At 43.2% G+C, this 26,568-nt stretch overlaps 2 protein-coding genes across 8 annotated transcripts in view; one reads left to right on the plus strand and one right to left on the minus strand.

Moving 5' to 3' along the window:
- Window positions 1–18,268, minus strand: part of LOC128345030 (ctenidin-3-like) — a 39,544-nt gene extending 21,276 nt beyond the window's left edge. Inside the window, exons 1-4 of one of the 3 annotated variants that reach the window (XR_008316214.1) lie at window positions 18,060–18,268; window positions 12,838–12,991; window positions 7,558–7,625; window positions 844–6,095 (exon numbers count right to left, since the gene is read on the minus strand). Coding sequence is in view for 1 of the 3 variants with exons in the window: in XM_053296339.1 (XP_053152314.1) it covers window positions 7,558–7,625; window positions 16,755–17,004 (318 nt within the window). In the remaining 2 variants the exon portion in view is untranslated. Of the gene's footprint in view, window positions 1–843; window positions 6,096–7,557; window positions 7,626–12,837; window positions 12,992–16,754; window positions 17,170–18,059 lie in introns of those variants that run through there. The other 2 variants (XR_008316213.1, XM_053296339.1) reach the window with 2 other exon arrangements.
- The window catches only part of ARHGEF3 (Rho guanine nucleotide exchange factor 3), a 245,027-nt gene that overhangs the window by 9,885 nt on the left and 208,574 nt on the right, over window positions 1–26,568 (plus strand). For 4 of the 5 annotated variants that reach the window (XM_053296329.1, XM_053296326.1, XM_053296330.1 and 1 more), the window contains exon 3: window positions 14,080–14,190. In XM_053296329.1, the coding sequence (XP_053152304.1) occupies window positions 14,080–14,190 (111 nt within the window). The remainder of the gene's footprint in view (window positions 1–14,079; window positions 14,191–26,568) is intronic. The other variant, XM_053296328.1, reaches the window with a different exon arrangement.

The raw sequence follows: 26,568 nt of genomic DNA on the forward strand, positions 1-26,568 counted from the left end.
GCAAGCACTGAAATGGTGCCCCCCGTGCCCCCGCCCCCCCCAACATACTACATTATACTTAGGTTTTTCCTCACAAGCGCCCGCCGCCGCCAAGCCAGGCCACTGACTGGCTGCCAGGCGCCAGCAAAGCACTGGGGGCGGCGTGGAAGGGACCGCTCGTCGGGGAGGGGGCGCCGATGCGCTCCCTTGACTGCTGCAGCGCTGCTGCACTGAGCAGGAAACATTTGTATTAACAAAAAATTAAAAAATATATATTAAAATTTTTTTTTGTCATGGCGGCGCCCCCCACGTGACCAGAAAAGATGGCGCCCGGGGCACGTGCCCCCCCTGCCCCCCCTATAGTTACGCCTCTGGGTTACTGACCAGTTCAAAGGGGGTGGGGGTAGAAAAAGGCTTGTTCAGTAAGTTTCATCCTCCTTAGAGAACTTACTTCTCCTCAGTCTTGCTCTCTCTGGGTGTTCAGGAGGCTAATACAATTTTTGTTTAGGAGAATGTGTATGACAGTAAGCTGATTCTGAATCTGTTGTGGACTGGCTTTAATGTATTATCCTATGTAGCCTTTGGCTTTGTTTTATAGTATGTATTTTTGTCAGCTGTTTTTAGGGCCTGTTTTAGGGGCTGTAATGCAGGATATAATTGTTAAAACCTGTATAAAAGCCTCAACTATCAAATATATATTAATACTTGTGTGTGTCCCCATCTGATGTCTTGGTTTTTTCATATCAAGGTCTCCATTATTGGAAAATAGATGTTATCAAAATCTGTAGCACATTTTCAGAGCAATTCTTTTCTTATCATGGGCATCCCCAGCACTTTTTCCAGTTTGGGGGGGGGAGGGGGGAAGCCAGAAATCCATTATTCCCTCCCTGGGAATATGTCCCATTGAATTCAGTGGAATCTGACACAATCCAGGGGAGGCAACTGGCTCCTCTTGCTCTCTCTCCCGCTCTGGATGCCCTTGTAGGTCTTAAGTGTTAAAAAGTGAAAGTTAAAGATGGCTCTTCTGTTTACCAGTTGTTGATGGAACTGCCTTGGGGATGATTGGTCAACAACCCCAGTTCGGGCGAATGTGGGGAATTTAGCTCAAAAAGGGTAAGACATTTCCAAACACTTTTAATATGTGAAAGCATCTGAACTCAAGAAAACTGGCTTGGGCGAGAGGTTTTAATTAATAAAAGGAGTTTATTGTAAGAAAAACAAAAGCAATAAGACTAGGTTACTATGCAGTCCTAGCATAAAAAGTACTACAGATATGTTTAAAAACTGACTATTTTAAGGCACGTTTAGCTTAAAGTTCCAAATTATGTGTAAATTCCCAGGTAGGCTAGAGAGTTACTTTAAGATAGGGGGATAAGGTTTCAGAAATTAGAGAGAGGGATAGATTCAGCCCTGAAGGAGCCGGGCAAAAGGCTATATCATCTGTCCTCAAGATCTAATACAGGAGACTAGCATACATCGGGGAGGTGATGTGAAAAGCAGGAGAGTTGTAGGAATTAGTGTGGAGGGATGCCCATGAGAATGGCTTCTAGGTGGACCTGGCTTCCTGCGCCTGCTAGGAAAGCTGGCTGGATTGGTACAGGGGTCAATCCAGGTAGTGATTTCAGCTCAGGTGGCCTCAATAGAGAGGGGCACACCAAGGTGGGTCTGCTGGAGTTCTTGTTGCAGGTGTATAATACATGAGGGAGCACGAAGATGGTCTTGTTGAAGTCCTTGTTGCAGTCTGATGGAGTCCCAAGTGTGAAGCACAAGGGAGCACCCTGGGTCACGGAGTTAGGGATACTTATATCTCAAAATGTGCCTTGAGGGCACTTTTCTTTTGTCATACTTTGCTTAATAGGGTAAGCCTGTACAGGCTTCTTGGAATGCATTGTGCCTGATCCTCATTTCTGGGTGGGAAGGTGTGTGAATCACCTATTGTATTCAAGGCTGATTGTGAAGACAATTGGAGTGTGCAGGTACCTCCAAAAGTATCCTGTGCTGGGAAGTGCTTCCCAATAGTTCTATCAAAAGTTTCGATGTACACCTTTTCAAAGTTACGTCAGTGACTCATCTTTATCATGAGGGAGTCTGCTGCTTCATCTGCTTTATCTTCCTGGCCTAACTGCTTCATTTGCAGCAGGTGTTATCTCTCTTGAAAGAGGATGAGGGGAGTTCATCCTAAGTCCAAAATGACCTTGGATGCCCGATAACTCGCAATAGCTAGTTCTGGAGTCTGCTTAGCCAGGCCCCCATGTAGGGAGAGGGTGTATGAAGTTAATCCCTTTTGCAATTTGTGTTACTTGCAGCCCAAATCTAGGGGTGACCAGTCCACTGCCAACTAAGCAACTTGTCCCCATGTGTAACATAAACAGAGAGCTCACATTGTGGTGCAGCTCCTGAGCATAAAAGTGCAGTCTCCAAGCCTCGAGATACAGTTGCAACCAGGGAGGCTTCTGGGAGTAGGCAGAATAAACTCAGTTGGTAACACAGTGTTGAGTCTAGATGCTGTGGGTATGCTGAGTAATCTCTGCCTGCTGGGACAAATCCATGGGATTATTATTTTTGCAGGTGACCTTAATGAAGTTGCCATATGTTACCTGGCTGTTGCCCATCCTTTGATTCTGTGGTTATATTTTCTGCTTCTATTTTTCATTGCCATATAACTAAAATCAGGGGCGTAACTATAATAGGGCAAGGGGAGACAGTTGCCTGGGGGCCCACTGCCTTGGGGGGGCCCCCAGAGGCAAGTCACATGACTGACTCTCTCAGCCGCACACCCGCCCGGGCTTCCTTCAGTTGTATTCATCCTCCGAAACTGATGTGAGCGTTAAGACCTGGAGCTACCAGAACAGCATGTCTTTCTCTAGTACCCTTAAATGACTTGCATCGTCCACAATTGACAAAAAAAATTGAAAAATAATTTAGGATGATGTTCTGTTGTGGCACATAGGAGATATATATATTCAGCCTCATTTAAGATTTCTTTACTTCATGAGCTGAGCTTCGGGGGGGGGGCATTTTAAAATCTTGTCTCTGGGTCCACTACAACCTTGCTACACCCCTGACTAAAATAACTATCAAAACAATGACATGAAGCTAGAGAATTATATGACCAGAAAGAGTAAAGTACAAAAGTATTGTTACTGTCATGCTGCTTGGTTGTATGGAAGAAGGGTGGGGAGAGAGCCTCCTCTTTCTAGGTGTTTGTATGACTTGTTACATGATGGTGAACAATGGATGCCTGATTAATGGCTCCTGATGGGCTGCTAGCTATTCTAAGCTTCTGGCACATATCATACCCTTTTAGTCTAACTAATATAACAAAGCATCTTGTGGCACCTTAAAAATATATTGTAGCATTGGCTTTTGTGAACCATGCTCCACAGTATTGGATGAATGAAGTACTATCCTAGATTGGCTAGTGTGGGTGTATATATATGATGCAGCTATTATATTAACAGATGTAACATATTATATTATGGGTAGAGAGTGGATGTGGAAAATGGAAATGTGAAATGGCTATGAAATGCAAGAGGTACAGTCTTGTCAGCAGTATGTAAAGCTTAAATGTATGTAGGAAAAGCACAGTGACATTTCACAACAGCAGTAATGGGTTAAAACATCTTCCTATCTATGCTAAGTGAACAAACCCTGGAATGGGGCAGGAAACTATTATCTTGATTCAAGCCTGAATTGATAGAACAAAATCTTTGGGGGAAATTCTAATTTGGCAGTTTCATGCTGGAGTCTCGCTTTGAAGTTGACTTGTTGAATTATGGTGACTTTTAAATCAGCATCAGAGTTAAATCAGCTAGGACATTCTCTGTCTTAAAGGTCACCAACAAGGGAATTTCCAAGGGAGATTCCAGTGCAAGACTGCTGAATTAGAATCAGATCTCTTGATGCATTCTACCAATTTATCTTAATCCATAAAAGCTTATGCTATAATAAATATATTGGTCTGTTTTTGCAGCAAAAGACTAACACAGCTGCCCCTCGAACAACTGTTCTAGTGTGTAGCTAACATGCTCCTTGATTTTTAAAAAGACCCTTAGGACATACCTGTTTTCTCACGCTTTTAGTTAAATATGATAAATTTCCTGGGTTTTTGACCTCCTTTTTTCATAGTAGAGTACTAAAAACACAATGGCTCACATTGATTAATGTTGCACCTGCATAAGCATGTTATGCATGTCCAAGGAGGAGAGGAGTGATTTTTGCCAATCCCCCCACTTAGCTCTGTTTCCCCCCCCCCTGCCCTCCAAATGCAGGGGTGTACTGGAGGGGGGACGTGCAGGGACAGAGCGCTGGTACTTCTTGGCTTCTCTGGCTGTTAGGGTGGGGCATGGCCATAGGGCCTGTCATGGAGAGCACCTGCATGTCTGAATCTTCAACCATATCACTGTCCAAATGTCCCCGAAGAGTCCCTAAACTACAGGTGGACACTTTTGGGGAACACTGGGGGCAGCAGAAGAAAAGGGATTGGTGAACATTTCCTTCCTCGTTGCACATGTTCTTATGAGCATGTGACGTTAGTATGTGAGCCAATATGTCTTCATGCTATTGGTTGCGGGGAGCAGTCATGAGGGGGCAATGGAGGTGTTGATTTAACTTGATGTACCTCAGTTGCAACGTGAGATATTTGTGTGGGATATCTTTGCAGTACTGTCAGTTTTCAACATGTGTGATAATTTCAAGAGATTTATGTCCAGTTTGGATAATACCTTACTGGCTCATGAACTTAGAAAGGGGTTGTGCTGGGAATGTGCCTGTCATGACGTCTAAGGACATTCCAATGTCCTCCTGACATGTTTGGAGAGAGAGAGTGCTCATCAGACTGGCTGCTCTACAGGTGCTCCTTCCAAATTATGTAGCTGGTAAGTATTTTCCAAGCTTGCCCTTCGACACTGTAGCGGATTGTGGGTAGTGGAAAAAATTACCTTTCCTGACTCAGGCAAAGTTAATGGATAATCTCACTTACTGGTCTAAACCAGTTCTGCAGCACAAGGGAAGACTCTAGCACTGAGTCATCCCTTTCCTCTGCATGAGAAGCAGACTGGCAGGCTTAAAAATCTTTAACTTTCTAAAACCCAGAAAGAAAAAGAAAATATTCTGGTAGGGTAAATCTTGCTGCCACCAAGCCACCTCTATAGAAAGTCTTTCCCAAAAGGGTTTGGGATGACTAGCAATCCCCGTTTCACTTTGCTTCCCCTTGCCAGAGAGAGAGAATAAAACCTCTCTCTCCCGTGCATCTGCCTGCACTTGGAGTTAATTCTTAATTGTTAATTTTTGGCCAAGCTATCTTTGAGATGTGTTCTGCACCAGAGAAATCCCACTTTTGCCTCCCCGCTTTTTTCCTGCTCAGTTAATAACCACCCTTGGAGGCTTGTAAAAGGTAAAGAACCCAAAAAATAATAATTTTCAATTACTACAAACTGGTTCTGCCTGAAGCTTTTAGCTTTTTAGAAACACTTAAAATACTTAATTGGTTACACAAATACTTCAAAAACACCCCCATTATTCCAGGGCAGCACACTTTGAACTCTTAGTTACTCAGTTGCAAAGAACAGATACTTAGGACAATGCAAAGCACACACACCAAAGAAACAGAAATTCTAACGCAAATTTTTACTAAAACACTTTCTCCTGCCCTAAACCTCTGAAGCCCCTAGCCTTGGCATCCTGTTCCCTTGAACTCACCAAGCTCCTGATGAGAATCAAGCCTCCTTCAACCGTGTCTCACAAGGATCTACAGTCATCCTGCTGCAGCAAAACTCCATTGTCACATGTCCTCCTTGCACAGGCTTCAGACTAGTCCGTACTCTCTGCCATGACTTCCTTTTTTGTTCCCAGAATCCCACCCCCTGCAGCTCTCATGTCCCACCAACCTGTTGGACTGATTGGCTGAGCCCTGGAGGTCATCAGTCTGTCAGTCAAGACAGGAGTTCACTTCCTGTTAATTCTGTAGTGGAGGGGGAGACTGGTTACTACAGACATCTAGATGCTCTTCGTAAAATTAGTTTACTTGAAGTCTCTGCATATTCTACATAATTGTTCTGGTGTCGGTTTCCATCTTGGTGGTGTGTACTATGCAGTATTGTAGTGGAGCCCTGTATCTGTGGGGTTGGATTTTTACCAATAAAGAATTAGTAAGAGCCTGTTTGAATTATACTACATTCAACCAGCCTACCCCAAGTGATAAAGATGTGAGTGCACATCTCCCATTCCAGCGTGTCATTCCTTGATCACAGGGGCAGCCCACAGCCTCTCCCTCTTTGATAATTAAATGTTTCCATACTCTCTAAAGCAGGGGTTTCCAACAGGGGGTACTAGTACCCCTTGGGGTACTTGAAGGGCTCCCTAGGAAGTAATCAGGAACTCTCTGGTTTCCCACGCTGCAGCTGTGCTATTGGTTCCCCATATGAGGAACACATGGGACTTGAAGTCAATGCATGCTCAGCTATGTGCCTGCTGTAGAAAGGGAAGGAGAACCATGTGCTGAAACTCAGTGTACCCCTCCCCTCAGCTTGTGTGACAGACTTCAGAACATTAGCAGGATGTTAATGCTCTAAAGGAATCTAGCACTCCCCTCAAAAGCCTGGTGTGTTTTGGCTGGGGATGTTTCTAGGTTCTGTTAGTGGAAGCAGAAATGAATAGAAGACATTCAGCTCCATCCTTTCCCCTTGGCATTACAATGGCACAGAGAGGGGAGGATGGAGGCGGGGGGGACCAGCTTAAACTCCATCTTGTGCATAATTAAAGTGTGCTTTCGGGTCGGTGTCGACTCCTGGTGACCACAGAGCCATGTGGTTTTCTTTGGTAGAATACGGGGTGTGTGTGTGTTTACCATTGCCATCTCTCGTGCAATATGAGATGATGCCTTTCAGCATCTTCCTGTATTGCTGCTGCCCGATATAGGTGTTTCCTACTTGGAAATAAATGCTATTTTAATGTTAACACCGCATTTCATTTTGAGTAAACCTGACTAGCTCGGTCTGCAAGCTTGGTTTTGAGATTGGACCAGACCCAAGATCTTCTGACCCTAAGCTGGGGTGCCAAATGCCGTCATCTCTGCAAAGTGCACTGCTAGGTAAATACACTGATATTCATACTGCATGCATTTGAAAAGGAAGAGGGGAATGAAAGAGTGTGGATGGTGGCCTAGTATGTCTTTGTGGAAGCAGTGGAGATGGGTGTTAGCCTCTGCTAATCTGCAGTCTGAGGATGACCACTTCAGTCTGTCACATGGATGGACTGGCCCTGTTTTGGAGTAGCAAGAGTTGCTAAGGTTTCTTGTTGAAGAACAATTTGCTAGGATCTTGGAGTGCTAGTCTGGTGCTGTTTTGAGACTAGCATTGCTTGCATGTGTATTTGGTGACTTGCTGAATGATATGTTACTAACTTTGCAGATAAGCACACTATTGCAACAGGCACCACAAGTTACCAACTTTACCTCCTGCAAAAGGCTGTCCCAAACTTCCCATTGTTCAGGGAAATGAGACAACAAATCAGTATGCTAAATGCAAAATTCCTTTTCAGATCAAAACGTCAAAAGGAATAGAGACTTGAGGACTTTACCTTGTTTCCTCTGGAAGTAGATATTTCTTGCTGTGTATATGGTGAGCCTGTCCAGCAGTGAGAAGATACTGGAATAAAATATTGAAAGTGATTTAAAAAATGACTATTAACTATTTACCTCTAGAGCCCCTGGTCATACTCTTGCAGTTTCTTTAAAGGACACATAAAAGTTGAACCTTATCTACTAATCTCTTCATTGTTAATCTCTGCAAAAATTGTGGCAAAATACTGGAGACCTCAAAAAAATTCTAGTAGTTGAATACAACTTTGTATATAGTTCTGGTGTCTAAACTCATGGAACTTTTGAGACTTGAAGGAGGACAGAACATAAACTTGTGGAAATGGTGTAACTTTTTGTTGACTTTTAGAATATTGACTGATATGCCTACAGAACCGCTTTGATTTTCTACAATTTTTGTTTATTTTTTCAGTGGAAACAAGTTTTTTACATATTTTGATAAGGCATATGAATAAAAGATTTTAAATGGATATTTCCTGCTGTGATACTTAATAGGGTTGCTTCATACATGATTTATTTCACTTATGGAGTCCCACTCAGAATCATGTATGTCAGAATCATGTAAAAGCTAGCGTGGTATAGTGGTAAGAGTGCTGGACTAGAACCGGGGAGACCTGAGTTCAAATCCCCATTCAGCCATGATACTTGCTGGGTGACTCTGGGCCAGTCACTTCTCCCTCAGCCTAACCTACTTCGCAGGGTTGTTGTGAGGAGAAACTTAAGTATGTAGTACACCGCTCTGGGCTCCTTGGAGGAAGAGCGGGATATAAATGTAAAATAATAATTAAAAAATAATGTATGTGTACTGAAGTACATTGCAAAGTGTTCCAACTCCGAATACATAGTTTGGCCAGCCACTCTCTATATTGTTGCTTGATCTTTGTACACTGTGGCAGATAATACTACTCTTGCTGCACTTCATATGCTACAAAGTTCCTGTGGTGGTGGTGGTTTTTTAACTTTATTTTAAAGATTATAGGGTAGACATAGCATGTTGTCACATGTCTTGTAACCTAAATAGCCTCTGAGTCTGATATGTAGCACTGGCAGTGGTTTACTTTCACTTCTGGTTTTGGCATTCTTAACATTTATGTTTTCAGTTTTGGAGCTGGAACTGAGCATGTTGTTTCCCTTCCCCATATTGTACAGTCACCCCATGCCAACCATGGTTTTACCAGTCACGGTTTTGAGTATATGCAAATAGGAAACTGTGACAGGCCTTGCCAACCACGACCCAAGTATCCATGGTTGGCAAGGTTTTATAGTAACGGGGGGGTGTTTCCCAGCGATTCTGGGGGTTCAGAGGTTCGATCTGCTCATTCCTCTTGGTGACATTTGCTGACCTTGCTGTCCTTTGCCAATTTAAAATGCCTTTGAGTGATTTTGGGGGGTTCAAAATATTTCCAGAGGTCCGATCTGCTCATTCCTCTTGGTGATTCTTGGGTCATTCTAGGATTCATTACAGGATTTTATGTTATTTTGGGGGGTATTCCCCCCCCCTTTATTTTAAAGGTCTTTTTGGTCTTTTAGTGGTCATGGTTCCCCTAACCCCGTTTCCCATAGACTTTAATGCCTCACCAACTGCAAATTTGCCAACGGCAAGGTTTTGCCAGAACAGAACCTTAGCGGTTGGCGAGGGATGCCTGTACTATGCTGGTCGGCCTTCTTCAAATGGATTAACTTGAAAATATCACATTATAGGTTAATGTCTTACTTTACAAATGATAAAGTATGCTATAAACACCATAAAAACCTTAAACATGTCTCTTTTAGATTTGTTATGATTACTCATGGAGAATTATAACTAATTGCCTGAATGCTTAGTTTTGACAAAATGTTACCTTGACAATATATAAAATTAAAATTTTGAATACCAAATGCATATGTTGATCTATATCTTTGCATCCCAGAATGACATCATCAATAATTGCTACTCTTATAACTGTACTTGTTTATACTTGGCATTCCTTTTGTATTCATCCCAGTTTTGAAAGCAACAAACTAATGTCTATTCACAATTATTTGCTAAGCTATACAAAAGGATGCTTTAGCTTGCACAAGTAACTAATAGCACAATTTTATGTATGTTTAATCAGAAGTAAGGCCTATAGAGTTGGATGGGGGATTCCTCCCAAGTCAGCATGCATAGAATTACAGCCATAATTGTGCTGTCTGCACTGCAAGTTAAGGCTGGAACAGAAGTAATAAGGGTTGGATTTAACATTTGTTAAATCCCAATTGAGTATTATGACTGCAGTGGTAGAGAGATTGTTTCAGATAACATGGTACATGAAGTGAAGTGAGGAAGCACCCATAGTATATTCATAGTTTTGACAAAATGGTGCAATTGCTCCCTTCTTTCCCTTCCATTTGAAGGTAGGTAGACTATCCAGGTAGTAATTCTCTTTCTGTTTATGAGCTTAGTACAGATAACTGGATTATTTCCATAGACAAACGTTTTGTCTTATTTCCATAGACAAACGCAACATTCATACAAAAGGAAGTGTGTGTGTCTAAGGGGCCAAGCAGGTCAGGAAACAGCTGGTTTCGTGTAAATGGTCAAAGCTCTCTGTGTCAAAGACTGTGAACATTGTATCAATGGAATACTTGCATCAAAAATACCTGTGTTGAAACAGTTAGTGGGAAATATAGATAAAGACTTTCCTTTATCTATACATACACTAGTCTTTTGTGCATGGGGTTTGTCCCTTACAGCGTTTTTTTGGCTCTGCTTTCTGTTTTGTACAAGAGCTTGATGGGTGTGCAGAAATTAAGCAAACTTTCCACAACCTTTTATTTCTATGCCATTTTTCGGTTCATGGTTCTTCTTCTTTCTCTTGGGAGTTCCATGGGATTCTGTGTTTGGCCCTTATAGCAATAGCAATAGCAATAGCACTTACATTTATATACCGCTCTATAGCTGGAAGCTCTCTAAGCGGTTTACAATGATTTAGCATATTGCCCCCCAACATTCTGGGTACTCATTTTACCGACCTCGGAAGGATGGAAGGCTGAGTCAACCTTGAGCCCCTGGTCAGGATCGAACTTGTAACCTTCTGGTTACAAGACGGCAGTTTTACCACTGCGCCACCAGGGGCTCTTTTCTGCTGATTTTTTTCTGCAGAGAGGATGTTCTAAACTGTCTTGAAAAACTAAAAATTAAAAAATTGTCAGTGCCAGATGGCATTCACCCAGGAGTTCTGAAGGAACTCAAATGTGAAATTGCTGATTTCCTAGCAAAAATATGTAATTTGTCCTTACAATCAAGCTCTGTATCGGAGGACTGGAAAGTAGCTAATGTAAACTCCAATTTCCTGCTCCAGGGGAATCTGGGAAACTACAGGCTGGTAGCTTCTGTGATGGGCAAATTGATGGAAAGCATACTTAAGGACAAAATTATTAAACATATAGAACAGGCCTTGCTGAAGGAGAACCAACGTGACCTCTGCAAGGGCAAGTCTTGCCTCACTAACCTGTTGGGAAGTAAAGGGAGGAAGTAAGAAGTGGAGTCCCCTAGGGATCTGTACTGGGACCAGTGCTCCTTAACACATTCATAAATGATCTAGAGGTTGAGGTAACCAGTGGCCAAATTTGCTGATGACACTAAAATATTTAGGGTAGTGAAATCTACAACAGATTGTGAGGAGCTGCAAAAGGATCTCTCCAAACTGGGTGAGTGGGTGCCAAAAGTGCATCTTTCTTCTAAAGCAAGTCTACAAAATCTGGGGTTTTTTAGTTTGGAAAAGAGGTGACTAAAGTGACCTGATAGAAGTGTATAAAATTATGCGTGGACAGAGAGAGAATGTTCTTCCTCTCTCACTACACTAGAACCAAGGGTCATCCAGGGTCAGCCAGGAAATCTAGGACCGACAAAAGGAAGTACTTTTTCACACACCACATAATTAATCTATGGAATTCTCTGCCACAGGATGTAGTGATGATCACTAGATTGGTTGGCTTTAAAAGGGGCTTGGACAGGTCTATCAATGGCTGCTAGCTGGTGGCTATAGCCCGTGCTGCTGAACTTCAGCCCTCCTGCAGATGTTAGCCTACAACTCCCAAAATCCCTGGCTATTGGCCACTGTGGCTGGGGGTTATGGGAGCCCCTGGTGGCGTAGTGGTAAAACTGCCGCCCTGTAACCAGAAGGTTACAAGTTCGATCCTGACCAGGGGCTCAAGGTTGACTCAGCCTTCCATCCTTCCGAGGTTGGTAAAATGAGTACCCAGAATGTTGGGGGCAATATGCTAAAAATCATTGTAAACCGCTTAGAGAGCTCCAGCTATAGAGCGGTATATAAATGTAAGTGCTATTGCTATTGCTAGTGCTATTGTAGTCCAAAAGCAGACCTGCTATAGGCGATCTCCAGCCTCAGAGGCAAGATGTTTCTAAATACCAGTTGCAGGGGAGCAGTGGCAAGAGAGAGGGCATGCCCCTATCCACCTGTACTGTGTGGAAGCAGGATGCTTGACTGGTAGGCCTTGGGCCTGATCCAGCAGCAGGGCTGTTCTTATGTTCTTCCCCAGTCATCTTCATGTATTAGATTATAAGCCGCCAGACAGGGACTTGATCTAATTGTATTATAACAAAACTATAATTTTATTACTTGTTTTGAAAGTGTGTTAGAAATGATGATTCCAGGAAAATTTTCCATTAATTAATTTCTAAAAAGTGAGCTGCTGCTCACTGTGTCAGAGCAGGGTCAATGAAGAATTTGCAACTGAATTCCATTGCTGCTCTAATAAACTACATGCTGGTTCAATGTGTGTGTTGGAGGAACTTTCTTTGTTAGGTGTTCTGAGGGCTAGGGAGGTTTTTTATCATTGGTCTTTCTGGTGATTATCTAGGTTGAGTTCAGGCTTTAATTAAATATCATCTTTATGTACTGCAATAGCCTTTTTAGAAACATTATAGGATAGCAATAATTATGGTTGGAAATATTTTATTGTATTTTATAAACTTAGAATTTTTCTAAACACACATGCGTGCTAAATGTAAGTTGACATCTTACTCTCTTAATGACCAAGACCTCTATTGTAGAATACAGTGCTCACCAATGTTCTATAAAGTTAATGTATTAAATGTAATGTGTTAGCTCTGAATACTGCTTTTCAGAGTATTCTGAAGCCCAGTCTCTTCTACTTTGCATAGCTTTGGGGCATAATTCTACTGACACCAACTGTCCTGGCATGTGTTCAAAGGTATAAACAAAAGGCAATTGTGTTGGCTTTGGTGGGAGAGAGTTGACAAAACAAGGCCTCACCGTTATTAAATGTATTCATTTATCATTGATATAAAACTCTTCTTGGTCTTCAGTTCTCTGTTCCTCCTTTCTAATATATTCATGGGAATATGTATCCCCCTATCTTTTCATGTAGGAAGAAACTCGGGATCTCTTTAAATGCTATGGTGGTAGTCTGGGAACAAAACAAAACAAAAGTACTCGCTAGAATGATTGCCTTACTCAGCCTATTCTTCATTCCTTGTTGCTTCAGAAGCAAACTGGGAATGCTTGGAAGTTTACAAAAGACCACTGAATTTTATTTATTTTAGATTGCTACCTTCAATATGGATGTTTCCAGGAAAACTTACAATATAGAAATAAAATCACAAGCCCAATAGTAGAAAAATACAAAGATAAAACAGTAGATTAAAAAACAGCAGCAGGAAAACAATTTCCTCCCAACTTGAAAAGCCTGCAAAAATAAATCGGTATTTGCCAGAAGGGGAAAGGACAGCTGAATGGAGATGACCAAGCTTCTCTGAGGAGAGAGTCTAAAAATGGTACAAAACAACCAGGAAGGCCCTTTACCTGATCACTGCCCATCTTACTTGAGAGGGTGGAGACGCCCAGGCCTCTGAGGAGCAGTGCAGCACACATACTGATCATTCATACACTGATCATCAGTCTATCCAGACTGGTGATATGGATAGGGTTGACTACATTTTTATTTGAAATCACACTGTCATTATTCATATTTTTATGAAGTGCTGAAATAAAGAGCGTTTGGAGCAGAAGTAGGCAGAATTTTGTGTGGGGCCGCAGTTATGACTTAATGGTGACGCACATGCTTTGCATGCAAAATGTCCCAGGCTCAATCCCTGTCATTTCCAGGAAGGGCAGGGAAAGACCTCTGTCTTAAATGCTGGAAAACTGCTTCTAGTCACTGTAGACATTAAGGAGCTAGAATATGGACCAGTATTCTGACTCAGGATATTCTGTATACATGGCACGGCAGTACTTCAAAAGGCATCGGTGGAACTAGCCTTTTCCCAACCCTGATGCATGCCAGAATGCTGAATGAAAGAGAAAAAAGGAATACATGGAGATGCAGCAAATTCTAGACCTGTTAATTATATATCTTTTATGTGCTATTGATAATGAAACAATATTGCTTGCTTGCACTGATGAGGTGGGGATCCATTATTTTATACTTTAAATTGATTATTGTAAACAAATTGAAATGTTCATGTGTAATTTTTTTTTTTTTAATGCTCAACACAGGTTTATATTTTCTTTAAGGACAATGAACACTAGAAGACCAGCAGTCCTTATAAACAGCACTAAAGTGATAGGCCAGTGTGCCCAAACAGGGATGGAAGACAAAACAACTTGGTAAGGCAACTTCTCTATGTGTTTTTATAAGAGAAATAAAATATAAATTAATATAACAAACTGTAGCTTTTGTATAAGGAGTATGTGAGAATATGACACTTGCCCTAAATTTAAAATTTAAATAATTTTTATTGTTGTATTAGATTTTTTTCCTGCAATTTATTAATCTTAGTTTTGCCATCTTGTTACTGTGTAAACTGTATTCCACTGCTTCCCAAATGCTTTGCTAAGGAGTCACAAAGAATTTGTTGTTGTTAAAAACTCTGCATAGTACCAGCAGTTGTCCTGGGAGTTGATCTTCTTCCCCTTAAGACACTTGCCTACAAAGCTGGTATGTCCACGCAGATCATCTGTATTCCATTACTGGGAATAAATATCGGGTCCCTTATTTGGGAATAAGTGTCTTGTACAGTTACTGAAGAAGTCTGAACCAATCTGAGTGATGGGAGGCACAGCCAAACATTTAATGTTCCTCTAGGCATATTATCCTTCATATTATCTAGTAGTGGATAATACCACTGTTACTTTTCTGCTGACTGCAGCAAGGTGGGAGGTGGAGTGTTGCTGTGATAGGTCCTTGTAAGGAGACTCGAGTTCTGCCAGGACAAAAGAGAGGTTAAAGCTATCCCTACTGAATTTCCCTTTTGTTTCACCCCTCATTTGAAGCAGTAGTAGACAGTCTTGCAAACAAGAAGGTGGCTACTTTATCAGTCCACTGCTACTCTACTTCGCAGCTGCATATGTTAAATTTGCTCTGTTTTGAAAACAAATTGTGAGCCAGGAATTTGGAAGTAGGTCATAACAAAGTTATCTTCTGTATATAGTAGCTGAATGCAGAACGGATTTAAGAACCTGTGGGGAAATGTTTCCTTTTTAAAAAAAATCTTGGCCTTGAATTCTTGTTGTTTCTTACTACGTTTTGTCAGGTTATTTTGTTGAACAAATCCAAAATTCTGATTTGTTTGGGTTTTTGTTGTGTTTACCAGATGATAGTGTACTGTCAGTAACATGTGTTTTTAATGTCCATAAGCAATGACTCAGTATGTCTGTTACTACTTCCTAGCCTTCCTAATATTAGTTAGTGGGGGAAATACAAGTATGAAATATTTCCTGGTTCTTCTATAGGGAACTGGACTTATACTTTATTCTGAATAATAACATATGAATATTTCCAGTGTCCATATAAACAGTTGTAGGTTGTATGCCATTTCATGAGCATGACTTGGCAAAAACGTGATATTGTTTCTGCTTGTTAAAAGCAAAGCAAGAACATAATGAACCGTGCATTGGCTGGCTTGCCTACTTGTTAAGTGTATTCAACCTTTATCACCCTGTTGTGCATTGGCATCAGTACAAGTTGATTAAAAGTTTCCCAAAATTAAACTATTGTTTCTTCATATTGAGAGGGAGATGCAGGATCTTGTAGCCATGCATGTCTGTGTGTGTGAGCTGGGCTTTTCTGGTGAATAGCCAGACATACAGATTTACATCCACCTTGAGAAAAGTGCTAATGTGGAGGAGATAAAGTCTTGGCACTCCATGTTTACACGACAATCCACCTTACCTAATCTGAATATCAGAATTGTGACAGGGACCCCATTCCAACTGCCTTTACACTAAGAACCTTGAAAAAAGGATAATTAGGAGGATGGTATGAGAGTACTCTGGGAAGGAGAAGCATACATATGGAAAGAGAAGGTCACTGCCAGCCGGGAGGAGGCAAGTGTGAGGGAGGATAAATAGACAAATTTCAGAGGTGATAACTAGAACAGTGAGGCCTCTGCTTCTCAGCATGTCACCCACCCATCCCTATTACTCTGCAATAATTTGGATGTTCTCCATGTCATGGCTGTGCAGCAAGATTGTGGAACACTATCGTTGATTTGCCTCCTCCTTTGGTTTTCTAGGATATGGTGAGCCGCAACTCAGCCACACATCTATGATGCATCAAAGCATTCAAGCAATTGGACGTTTTATAATGGAGGAACAATTTAGTTCTATGACAGCTTTACTACATCAGTTAGCTGTGCTTTCTCCCCCAGCTGTTTGTCTGAATCTACTGTACCCTGAAATTTATGTTAGCAAAACAGCCCTATTCTGGCTTAAAACCTCTGTTTTGGGCCAGCAAAAATGTAGGATGAGGGTTTGTGCCATGAGATACAGGAAGGCAAGAAATGCACCCAGTAGTTTGCATTTGAATAAAGAATGGCATGTACTGGCACCTGAATCCTAGAGCAACAGAACTCTGAACCGAACTATCATCAGCTGCACCCAGATAGTCTTGCCCTTGATTGACTGGCTCATCAAGGAAATGTCTGCTTTCGTTTTTCCCACCAGCTAGGTCTATCAACTAACCTATTCAGCCCCATGACCCCTTATCTAGACACTAGCATAGCTTTATCTGCCTTTTGTTATCCTGGAAGCCCCCTTTCAGAAGCCTATTGTTTTTATACCTGCTTCCCTCATAAATACAAAGTACTAGTGGGCCCGGGCACAGAGCATCTATGCCTCTAGTGCGGCCGGGCCCACCGCCGCCTGCGCTGCGGCCGGGCCCGCCGCCTTACCTCCACGGCCGGGCCCGAGGGTGCCGCCGCCGCGGCCGGGCCCGAGGGTGCCGCCGCCGCGGCTGGGCCCGAGGGTGCCGCCGCCGCGGCCGGGCCCGAGGGTGCCCCCGCCGCCGGGCCGGAGAGTGCTGCTGCCGCCGCCGGGCCCGTCGCCATGTCCGGGCCCAGGAGTGCCACCGGGCCCGGCCAGGCCCGCCGCCTCGCCTCCGCGGCCAGGCCCGCCTGGCTCCCCAGCCATGGCCGCCGCCATTCTCCTGGGTGCGCCAGGACCAATCAGGCGCCCCCGCAGCCCAGCCAATCAGCTGGGCTGCCGGGACGCATTTCTCCTGGGCACACCCAGGAGAAATATATATATAGATGTTTGTTTAACTAAGACTTTATTCCAGGAACAACTCCATTTTCTTCTTCTCCTTCCCCTCCCTTTTCTTTCTCACTCCACCCACCCCCACTACACACACTCTCTCTACAGGATCCTCACTGGGACAAAGTTCTAATCAATAAAATGTAAATGACTACTCAATAAATATAACACCTATCCTATATTTTGTTCCCTTTGTTTGGATCATTATAATTGCCTCTAGAATTCCAGGGTCAGCGTTCTTCTGTGAGCAGGCTTCTGGCAGGCTGCTTCAGTTTCTCTCAGAGCTCTTGGACAAGTGCCTGTTTTTGCACTCCAGCTTAGTTGCACCTCCTGCTTTGAAACTGGTTTGGTGTTGCATGCTGTGCACAAGCCCAATTTACTAACATGTATGTGTATACTGTGCTTTATCATAGAAAATCTCAAGGCAGGTAACAAAATAATTAAAATACAATTTACAAAATTAAGAGAACAAACATTAAAAACAGCATATTATAACTGGGGTATCCCAAATGACCACATCCCAAATAGCTAGAGCTAGAGACCAGTACAGTGGTCAGAGACCAAAAGTGCAGGAGAACAAAACTGCCTTGGCCCACTGCCAAAAGAAAGACAAGGTTGGGGGAGAGCAAATAACCATGAGGAAAGTGTTCAGTACACAGGGATAACAACAGAGAAGGCTCTGTCCTATGTACACAACAATCAAGCCTCCCTTGATGTCAGCATGTGGAACAGAGCCCCCTCCCTTGATCTTGTGTGGTGGGCAGTTGCTTGAGGGAAAAATTGTCTCTCAGATCCCTGGGGTCTAAGCCATTGAGGGCATTAAAAGTAATCACCAGCACCTTGAATTTGACTCAGGAAGAAATAGGCAGACAGTGCATTTTTTAAATGAATGGGAATATGCTCTTATACCAGTCAGATCCCTGGTGGTTGGGATTTGTACTTACTGACATTTCGGGATATTCTTCAAGGGCGGCCTTGCATAGAGAATGTTGCGGTAGTCCAAATGCAATGTGACTAAAGCATCAGTAACTGGCCTCATCAGTGTAACTCTAAAGCATCAGATCTGTCCTTTCCAAAAATGGGTGCAGCTAGAACAAAAGCACTTCTGACCCTGCTGCAGCCTAAACATCCAGGAACAACACTGGGTTCAGGATAATCCACAAATTACAGACCTGTTCTTTTAGAGCAGGCCTGCTCAATTTACGCCCGCCCACTGTTTTTGGACTACAATTCCCAGAATCCCCAGCCACAGTGGCCAATAGCCATCGATTATGGGAGTTGTGGGCCAATATCTGCAAGAGGGCCGAAGTTGAGCAGCCCTGTTTAAGAGGGAATGCAACCCCATCCAGAACAGATTGATAACCCAATTTCAGATCAACTTTCCTACTGCTTAACAGCACCTCCATCCATCAGCATTAAGTCTCAGCGTGTTAGTCCACATACATGTTGCTCTTGTTGATTTGGTTGTGGGTGTTAGTAATTTGTCTCCTCTCTATTGTATGTATAGCTCTCCTCTCTTCTGTATGTATGTCCACCTTTTCCATCTGGTCAATTGACTGCAGAAGTATTTCCCCTAGATTCAAGTGTAATTCCCTAGAGTTGATTCAGTACCATGCCATTCACCTCAGGGGATGGGGCAGCTCTGGTAAGAGCATCTGCCTGCTTGCATGCGGAAGGTTCCAAGTTCCCTTCCTGGCATTTCCAAGATAAGGCTGAGAGAGACTCCTGCCTGCAACCTTGGAGAAGCCTCTGCCAGTCTGTATAGACAATAATGAGCTAGATGGACCAATGGTATGATTTGGTAGAAGGCAGCTTCCTATGTCCCTATGATTCAAATCTGCCTTCTGTTTCAAATCTATTTCCAGAAACAGTATCACACTGTGATGCATTCAGTGAGTTGTTTGCAGATAAAATATCTCACATGTAGGTTGATCTGGATGGACTTTATATTTCTTCAGGGCCAGTTAGGGAGGTGTCCAGCAATCTCTCTTGCAAGATTAGATTGGATCAGTTTCAGTTCGTGACTCCTGAGGATGTGGACAAGCTGCTTGGAGCAGTACAGCCTACCTTGCCCAACATGGCTGATCTCATCTTGCAGAGAAGTTGTTGGAGCTAGCCTAGCTGATATCATAAATAAGTTTGCAGGCAAAATAAAAGGTATTGGTTATAACCTATAAAGCCCTAAACAGCTTAGGCCCTGGGTATTTAAGAGAATGTCTTCTTCTCTATGAACCATACCACCCATTGAGATCATCTGGAGAGGTTCGTCTGCAGTTGCCACCAGCTCATCTGTTGGCTACTCAGGGACGGGCCTTCTCCATTGCTGCCCCAAGGCTTTGAAACACATTTCCTGCTGAAATAAGAGCCTCCCCATCTCTTACAACTTTTTAAAAGGCAGTCAAGATGCATTTGTTCACCTAGGCTTTTTATTAGATATTGTTTTAATTGTGTTTTTAATAGTTTTAATGTGTTAATTTTAACTGTTGTAGTGTTTTAATATTTTTATCTGTTGTTTTTATTGTTTTGGTGTAAACCGCCCAGAGACTAGCATTTTGGGCGGTATATACATGTGTCAAATAAATAAAATAAATAATAATATCTCACTGGAGAGGACAGGATGATGCATTGTTTGGAGGCACAAGTTAGACCTAAGAAGCTCACTCTGGTTCCCTGGTGATGGATAATTATAGGCCAGTCTCCAACATCTCATGGTTGGGTAAGATGATTGAGAGGGTGGTGGCTGACCAGTGGACTTGGATGAAACTGATTATCTAGACACATTTCAATCTGGATTTAGGGCATGCTATGGGACTGAGAAGTCCTTAGTCGGCCTGATAGATTATCTTCGCCAGGAAATTGATAGAGGGAGTGTGTCTCTGCTGGTCTGTCTGGATACTTCAGCAGCTTCTGATACCATTGTCCGTGGTATCTTTCTGGATTTCCTGAGGGATTTCGGAATAGGAGGCACTGTTTTACAGTGGTTCCACTCCTATATTTCGGGTGGTGATTTTGGATGGTGGTGCTTGGTGACAGTTGCTCTTGAAAACAGGAGCTACTATACGGCGTCCCTCAGGGCTCCATTCTGTCACCTATGCTTTTTAACATCTATATGAAACCGCTGGTGTTATCAATATACTGATTACATCCAAATCTATTTCTCTTTGTCACCAATATCAGGAAATTAGCTCCTTAAATGCCTGCCTACCAGCAGTAATGGATGAAGGATAATAAACGGAAGCTGAATCGAAGCAAGACAGAGGTGGTAATTGTTGGGGGCCATAATCTGAAAGATGGAATAGGACTTCCTGTTCTGGATGAGGCTACACTCCCTCAGAAAGAACAGGTTCGTTGCTTGGGAGTCCTCTTGGACCCGAGTCTCACCCTGGTATCTCAGGTTGAGGCTGTGGCCTAGAGTGCTTTTTACCAGCTGCGATTGATTTGAGGCGAATGACTTGAAAACAGTGGTACACCAGCTGGTAACTTCCACGTTGGACTACTGCAATACACTCTATGTAGGGCTGCCATTGTACATAGTTCAGAAACTTCAGTTCAAAATGCGGCAGCCAGATTGGTCTCTGGGGTAGCCTGGAGAGACCGCATTATGCCTGTTGTTAAACAGTTGCCCTGGCTGTGAGAGCCAACTTTGAAATTAAATGAGAAGGTAAGTCCTTAATGGTAGTAGCAGCTGGTGCGGTGGGGTGTGCGGGGTGCGAAAGGCAACTTCAAAATTAAATGAGAAGCTCCTTACCAGCAGTCCTAGAAGCTGCTTGAGCAGTGGTGCTCCCTGCAGCAGCCTTAGTGGCGGTGGCACAGCTCCATTTGGTTCGGCCAAACTGGTTCATGAAAAACGATCCGTACATAACCCCTAGTATGCAATTCATTCATTATCTGAACTAATCTGGTATGATGTGCCTTAGCCAGAGGAGGCTGAAAGCCTTGAAAGTGACACTAACTTGGCAGGCTCTCATGTTTTTAATTTTAGAAAAAAGTGAACCACACCTTAATCTACTGTGTGTTTCATATGTGTGGGAGCTTGTTGAATTCACTCACATTTAGAATGAAGCCAGGCATTCTGTCTTTTTAGAACAATATGCCAAGACTATTGGGAGACTTTCCAGTGGCTGATGTTGCAAGTCAAGTTGCAGTACTGTGTGTTTATCTTTAGGCTGGTATAGAATTTTGGTTGAGACTGATGAATTCATTTGCCAAAGGCAGCTTAAGTTAGTCAAAAAGACCTGCTTTATCTTACCAAATACTGTAGCTGAAATTCAGCTCAGCACTTCTTTCTAGATAATGCTCATTATGTGGCGACAATAAGCATTACATTGCCTTTTAAAAAAATTGCATCTCTTTCCCCAAGCATTTCTTTACAGTGCTTTAAGCATGAGCATATGTGCCTCATGTCCAGTTTCTTTGCTGTTTGATTTCATTTCATGCAGTGATTTCCTATTTTTGATGCACTTGGCATCTAGTCTGCCTAGCTGTGTCTAGGAAGATCACTAGTAGAGAGCAATAGTGGTGCGTGTTCTTCCCTTGCTTGGGGTGGTGGTTCATGCTTATTTGTGGCCCATATATGGGCACTGCAGGTGTGTGTAGGGCTTCTGGCAGCTCGTGGATGGGTCACACTCACAGATGAAGTAGTATTCTATACATGGGGGCTCTGATCTGCATAATTATAATACCACATGTATTTATTTATTTATTTACTTACTTACTTATTTATTTAGCAGATTTATTAACCACCTGATTTCCTTAGACTCGAGGTGGTTTACATAAATTAAAACAACAATGAAGACAAGAGAAGAAGGGGGGAAGAAAGAAAAGGGGAAAAGAAAAAGACCCCCCACACACACACACACGCACGTTAAAAACTAAAAGTCTGGCAAAATAGGTAGGTTTTCAGGCCTTTAAGAAAAGGCCTGACAGTAGAGACAGAAGGACAGAAGAGAGGGGGCATTATGAATCTCAGGAGGCAGAGTATTCCATAAGGAGGGGGCTGAACAGAGAAGGCCCTCCCATGAGCCTGGGGCCCACATACCTCCTTTGGGCCCAGAACTCTGAGAAGGCCCACTTGGCATGACCTCACAGGGTGGGTTGAAGTTGGACAGGAGAGGTGGTCCTGAAGGTAGACAGGCGCCAAACCCTGAAGGAGGATCTTTGATCACAAAAATTGCAGTGGCTATCCATGTTGCCTCTTCTAGATGATGGTGGTGGTTCAGACAAATGGCATCTGTGTGAACATTGCCTAGCCATGTGCCTGCTGATGTCTCCATGTGCAAAGAGGGGCTGCTGGCAAGTGTCAAATGGCTATCAAAGGTATATTGTCTCTGAATATGAAGGTTCCATTCAGGTACCTGTCTTCTATGTACATTTAATGGTGTAGTGCTGCAGGGATGCTTTCCCGGTATTTGTTTTTCTCCAGGGTCTTAGCAGGGATATAAAGCCCTTTGCTTTCTAAATGGAAATTATATGCTGTTCTTGCTGTTCCAGAAGTTTGTTTCATGATTGAATATTGGGGTACAATGGCTTTGATTACCATTCTTCCTGTATCCCCTCCACTCTCTGTGGTTGACAATCCAGACTACTCTTTTGGGTGAATAACTACATGAGGTTCAAGCACGGCAGGATCAGGAAACTGTCTTTGACTTCTTGTAACAGAACCTCTCTCAAAAAATTATTGCCTCTAAGTGGGGTGTGTGGCTATGGGTCATGGCTGTTTTAGTGGGTGTGCCTATGGAGGCTGTCATGGAGAGCATCTGTAATTCTGAATTTGCAGCTAGACCACTGTGTATATTTAACCCTTTTAAAAAGCTGTATAATATCCATGAAATAATTAAATGCAAGCAAGCCACTGGTTAGTTGTATGTATGTATGTATGTATGTATGTATGTATGTATGTATGTATGTAAAGATTTAATATGCTGTCCCAGACTCAAGGCAAGAACAGCATCTTTTAAAAACCAAAACCTTAAATTAAATGCCTGGTGGAAAAGAAATGTCTTCAATAAGGATTTAAAGGCTGAAAGGGAGGAGGCAGACCGAATCTGGGGCGGGGGGGAGGAGTTCCAGAGTAGGGGGGCAGCAATAGAGAAAGCCCTTCCACAGGCCCTAGTACTATGGACCTCTCTGAGACTAGGGACCGAAAGAAGGGCAACCTGAGAAGATCTCACAGGACAGGACTGGCCAGGAGAGGTGGTCCTGAAGGTAAGCAGGCGCTAAGCCCTGAAGGTTTTTTAAGGTGAGTACCAGCACTTTGAATTGGACCCGGAAGCAGATAGGTAACCAGTGCAGTGACCATAAGAGAGGTGTCACACTATCATATTTTCTAGGGCCCATAAGCAGGCGGGCTGCCACATTCTGGACCAACTGAAGCTTCCGGGTCGTCTTCAAAGGCAATCCCAGGTAGAGCACATTACAGCACATCCAAACAAGAGATGATGAGGGCATAAGTTACCGTTGCCAGTTGAGATAGGGCCCCAACTGGTGGACCAGCTGAAGCTGGGCAAAGGCACCTCTGGCCATGGTCTCCACTTGCTGATTGAGCAGGAGCCGTGAGTCCAAGAGGACCCCCAAGCAGTGTTCCCTCTAACAGGGATTCCCAGATGTTGTTGACTACAACTCCCATCTTCCACAATCAAAGGCTATTGCAGATGGGGATGCTGGGAGTTGTAGTCAACAACATCTGGGAATCCCTGTTACAGGGAACACTGCCCCCCAAGTCGTGGACCACCTCCTTCAGGGGCAGCTCAACCCTGTCCAGAGAAAGACTTAAACTCAGTAATTGGCCAGCTCAAGAAGTAAGCAAAAGCAATAGTCTTGGTGGGATTAAGTCTGAGCTTGTTTTGGCCCATCCAGACACTAACAGCCTCCAGACACTAGGCAAGCACAGAAACAGCATCTCCAGAGTGGCCTGGGGTGATAATATACAACTGGGTATCATCAGCATATTGATGGAATCTCACCCCAAACCAGCAAACGGCCAGTCGCAGTGGTTTCATGTAGATGTGTGAGAACCGAGCCCTGAGGCACCCCATAGAGTAGTAGCCCCAGGGCAGAGCACTCACCAGCAATGCACTGAAAGTGCCCACTAAGGAAGGAACAGAACCATTGCAAAACAGTGCCCCCAATACCGAGCCTGCACAGGTGCTCCAGAAGGATACCATAGGAACCTAGGAAGCTGTCATACATGTATACTGAGTCAGACCATAGGTCCATCTAGCTCAGTATTGTCTACACAGACTGGCAGTGGTTTCTCCAAGGCTGCAGGCAGGAATCTCACTCAGCACTATCTTGGAGAATCCAGAGAGGGAACTTGCAACTTTCTGCTCTTCCCAGAGTGGCTCCATCCCTGGTCAATGATATCGAAAGCTACTGAGAGATCTAAAAGGACCAAGAGATGGGTGCTACCTTCATCAAGGTCATGATACAAGTCATCAACCAAAGCAACCAGTGCTGTTTCCATGCCATGGCCGGGAACCTGACTGGCAAGGATCTAGAAAATCAGCTTCATCTTGAACTCTTTCAAGCTGGGCACATTACAACCTTCTGCAAAACCTTTGCAAGAAAAGGAAGGTTGGAGATTGGTCTATAATGATCAAGGAACTCAGGATCGAGAGAAGTCTTCTTCAAGAGAGGTGCACCACCGCCTCTTTTAAGGATGCTGGCACAGACCCCTCACGAAGAGAATAATTCACTAACTCTTGAAGCCAGGATCTTATGTTCCAGGAGGGGCAGAGGTCCAGGCTACAGGATGCAGCACCCATACCAGAGACAATCCTGTCCATATCCTCAGCCTCCACAAGCTCAAAAGTATCCCAGATGGTATTACAAGTCAAAGTTTCTGTCCCCTCATCGGATCCTGTGCAATTGGAGTCCCAATCCCACTGAAAGCGAGTGACTTTATCAGCGAAGAATCTAGTAAAGTCATCACAGCAGCCAGATGGTACTTCCACTGGATCTGCATCCCCGAGCAGGGAATGATTGATCCAGAATAGGGCTGCTGGATGAGAGTCAGCAGATGCAATAAGTGCGGAGAACTGAGCAGACTTCGCTGCCCTTATGGCCACAGAATACTCCCGAATATAGGAGAGTAACCGTGCTCAGTCAGCTTCAGCATTAGTTTTCCTCCAGCAGTGCTCCAGGTGTCTCTTACGGTGCTTCATCTCCCTAAGCTCCTGAGTAAACCAAGGAAGCCGGGATCCACGAATCTTGAGAGGCCGCTTAGAGGCAATCTCATCCAATGCTTTTGTGGCCTCAGTGTTCCAGACCTTAATGAGCTGTGCTGGAGAAATGCCCACCAGATTGCTGGGAATATCCCAGGAGCCCTCTGAAAACCACCAGGATCCATAAGGCGCCTGGGGTGGACCATCAAAGTAGGTCCACTGCCCCTGCGGAGGCAAGGAGCAGCAGTAATCTGCATACAGATTTTATCAGGACAAGACAATCCCGTTTCTGTGTGTGTGTGTGTGTGTGTGTGTGTGTGTGTGTGTGTGTGTGTGTGTGTGTGTGAGAGAGAGAGAGAGAGAGAGAGAGAGAGACAGACAGACAGACTGTTTGAGGGAATAATTTTCTCTTTTCACAGATTAGTTTGAGTATAAAGAGTATTTTTACTTGTTAAACAGACCTGATTTTGTTGGCTTGTTTCTTTCTATACACCTTATTAAGAATACCTTTTTGAACTAGCTCATGGAGAATGGCTGGTTAGTCATATGTTACAAATTGAATACAAACTGCCAGATTAGTATTCCAATCCCTCTGCTGTTGGGGCTCTATTAAACTTTTGTTTTGATTGTCAATTATTAACTAACTGTGGAAAAGGTATAAAGATTCTTCCTACCTTTCTTCCATAAGTAGTTTATTTTAATGGCTCACTTGAAAACAAAACTCTTCCCCCTCCAAAATTCAGTTGAAGAGAAACACTCATCCAACACTATTGAGAGTTAGAAAATAATCTTAGCAATGCCAGTTTACAGTGGAATATTTCATGGTTAAAACATTTGGAGACTGAATTCCATAATTAAATCTCCTCAATTTAGTCTTGTTTGTGTGATTCCTGGAGCTTATTAGCTGAAAGAGAATCCTAGAAGGCATGAAGAGAAGGTTGTGGTGGGTGTAGCAAGCTAATAATATTTGCATAATTAAAAAGGTTTCAGTTCTAAAACACTGTAGACTAATTTCACTTATTGCATATATTTCTTAATTTGTTGTGTTCCTATAAGGAGTAGATTTGACTTATTACAAGGGGTGTGCCTTAATCAAATTTTGTGATTTGAGATTGAATTGAATAGCAGAACCATCAAATTGATTTGTCTAATCATCTGAATCAATTTGGGTGATTTGAGCACCATTTTGAGGCTCGTTTTGCTGTAAAAATGGGCCTCAAAATGGTGCTGTTTTCCAAGGAGAGCTCATCTGCTAATTGGGGGTAGTGGGAAGACCAGCCCTCCTTTCTAG

Source organism: Hemicordylus capensis, chromosome 2 (genome assembly GCF_027244095.1).
Source record: "Hemicordylus capensis ecotype Gifberg chromosome 2, rHemCap1.1.pri, whole genome shotgun sequence".
NCBI lineage: Eukaryota > Metazoa > Chordata > Lepidosauria > Squamata > Cordylidae > Hemicordylus > Hemicordylus capensis.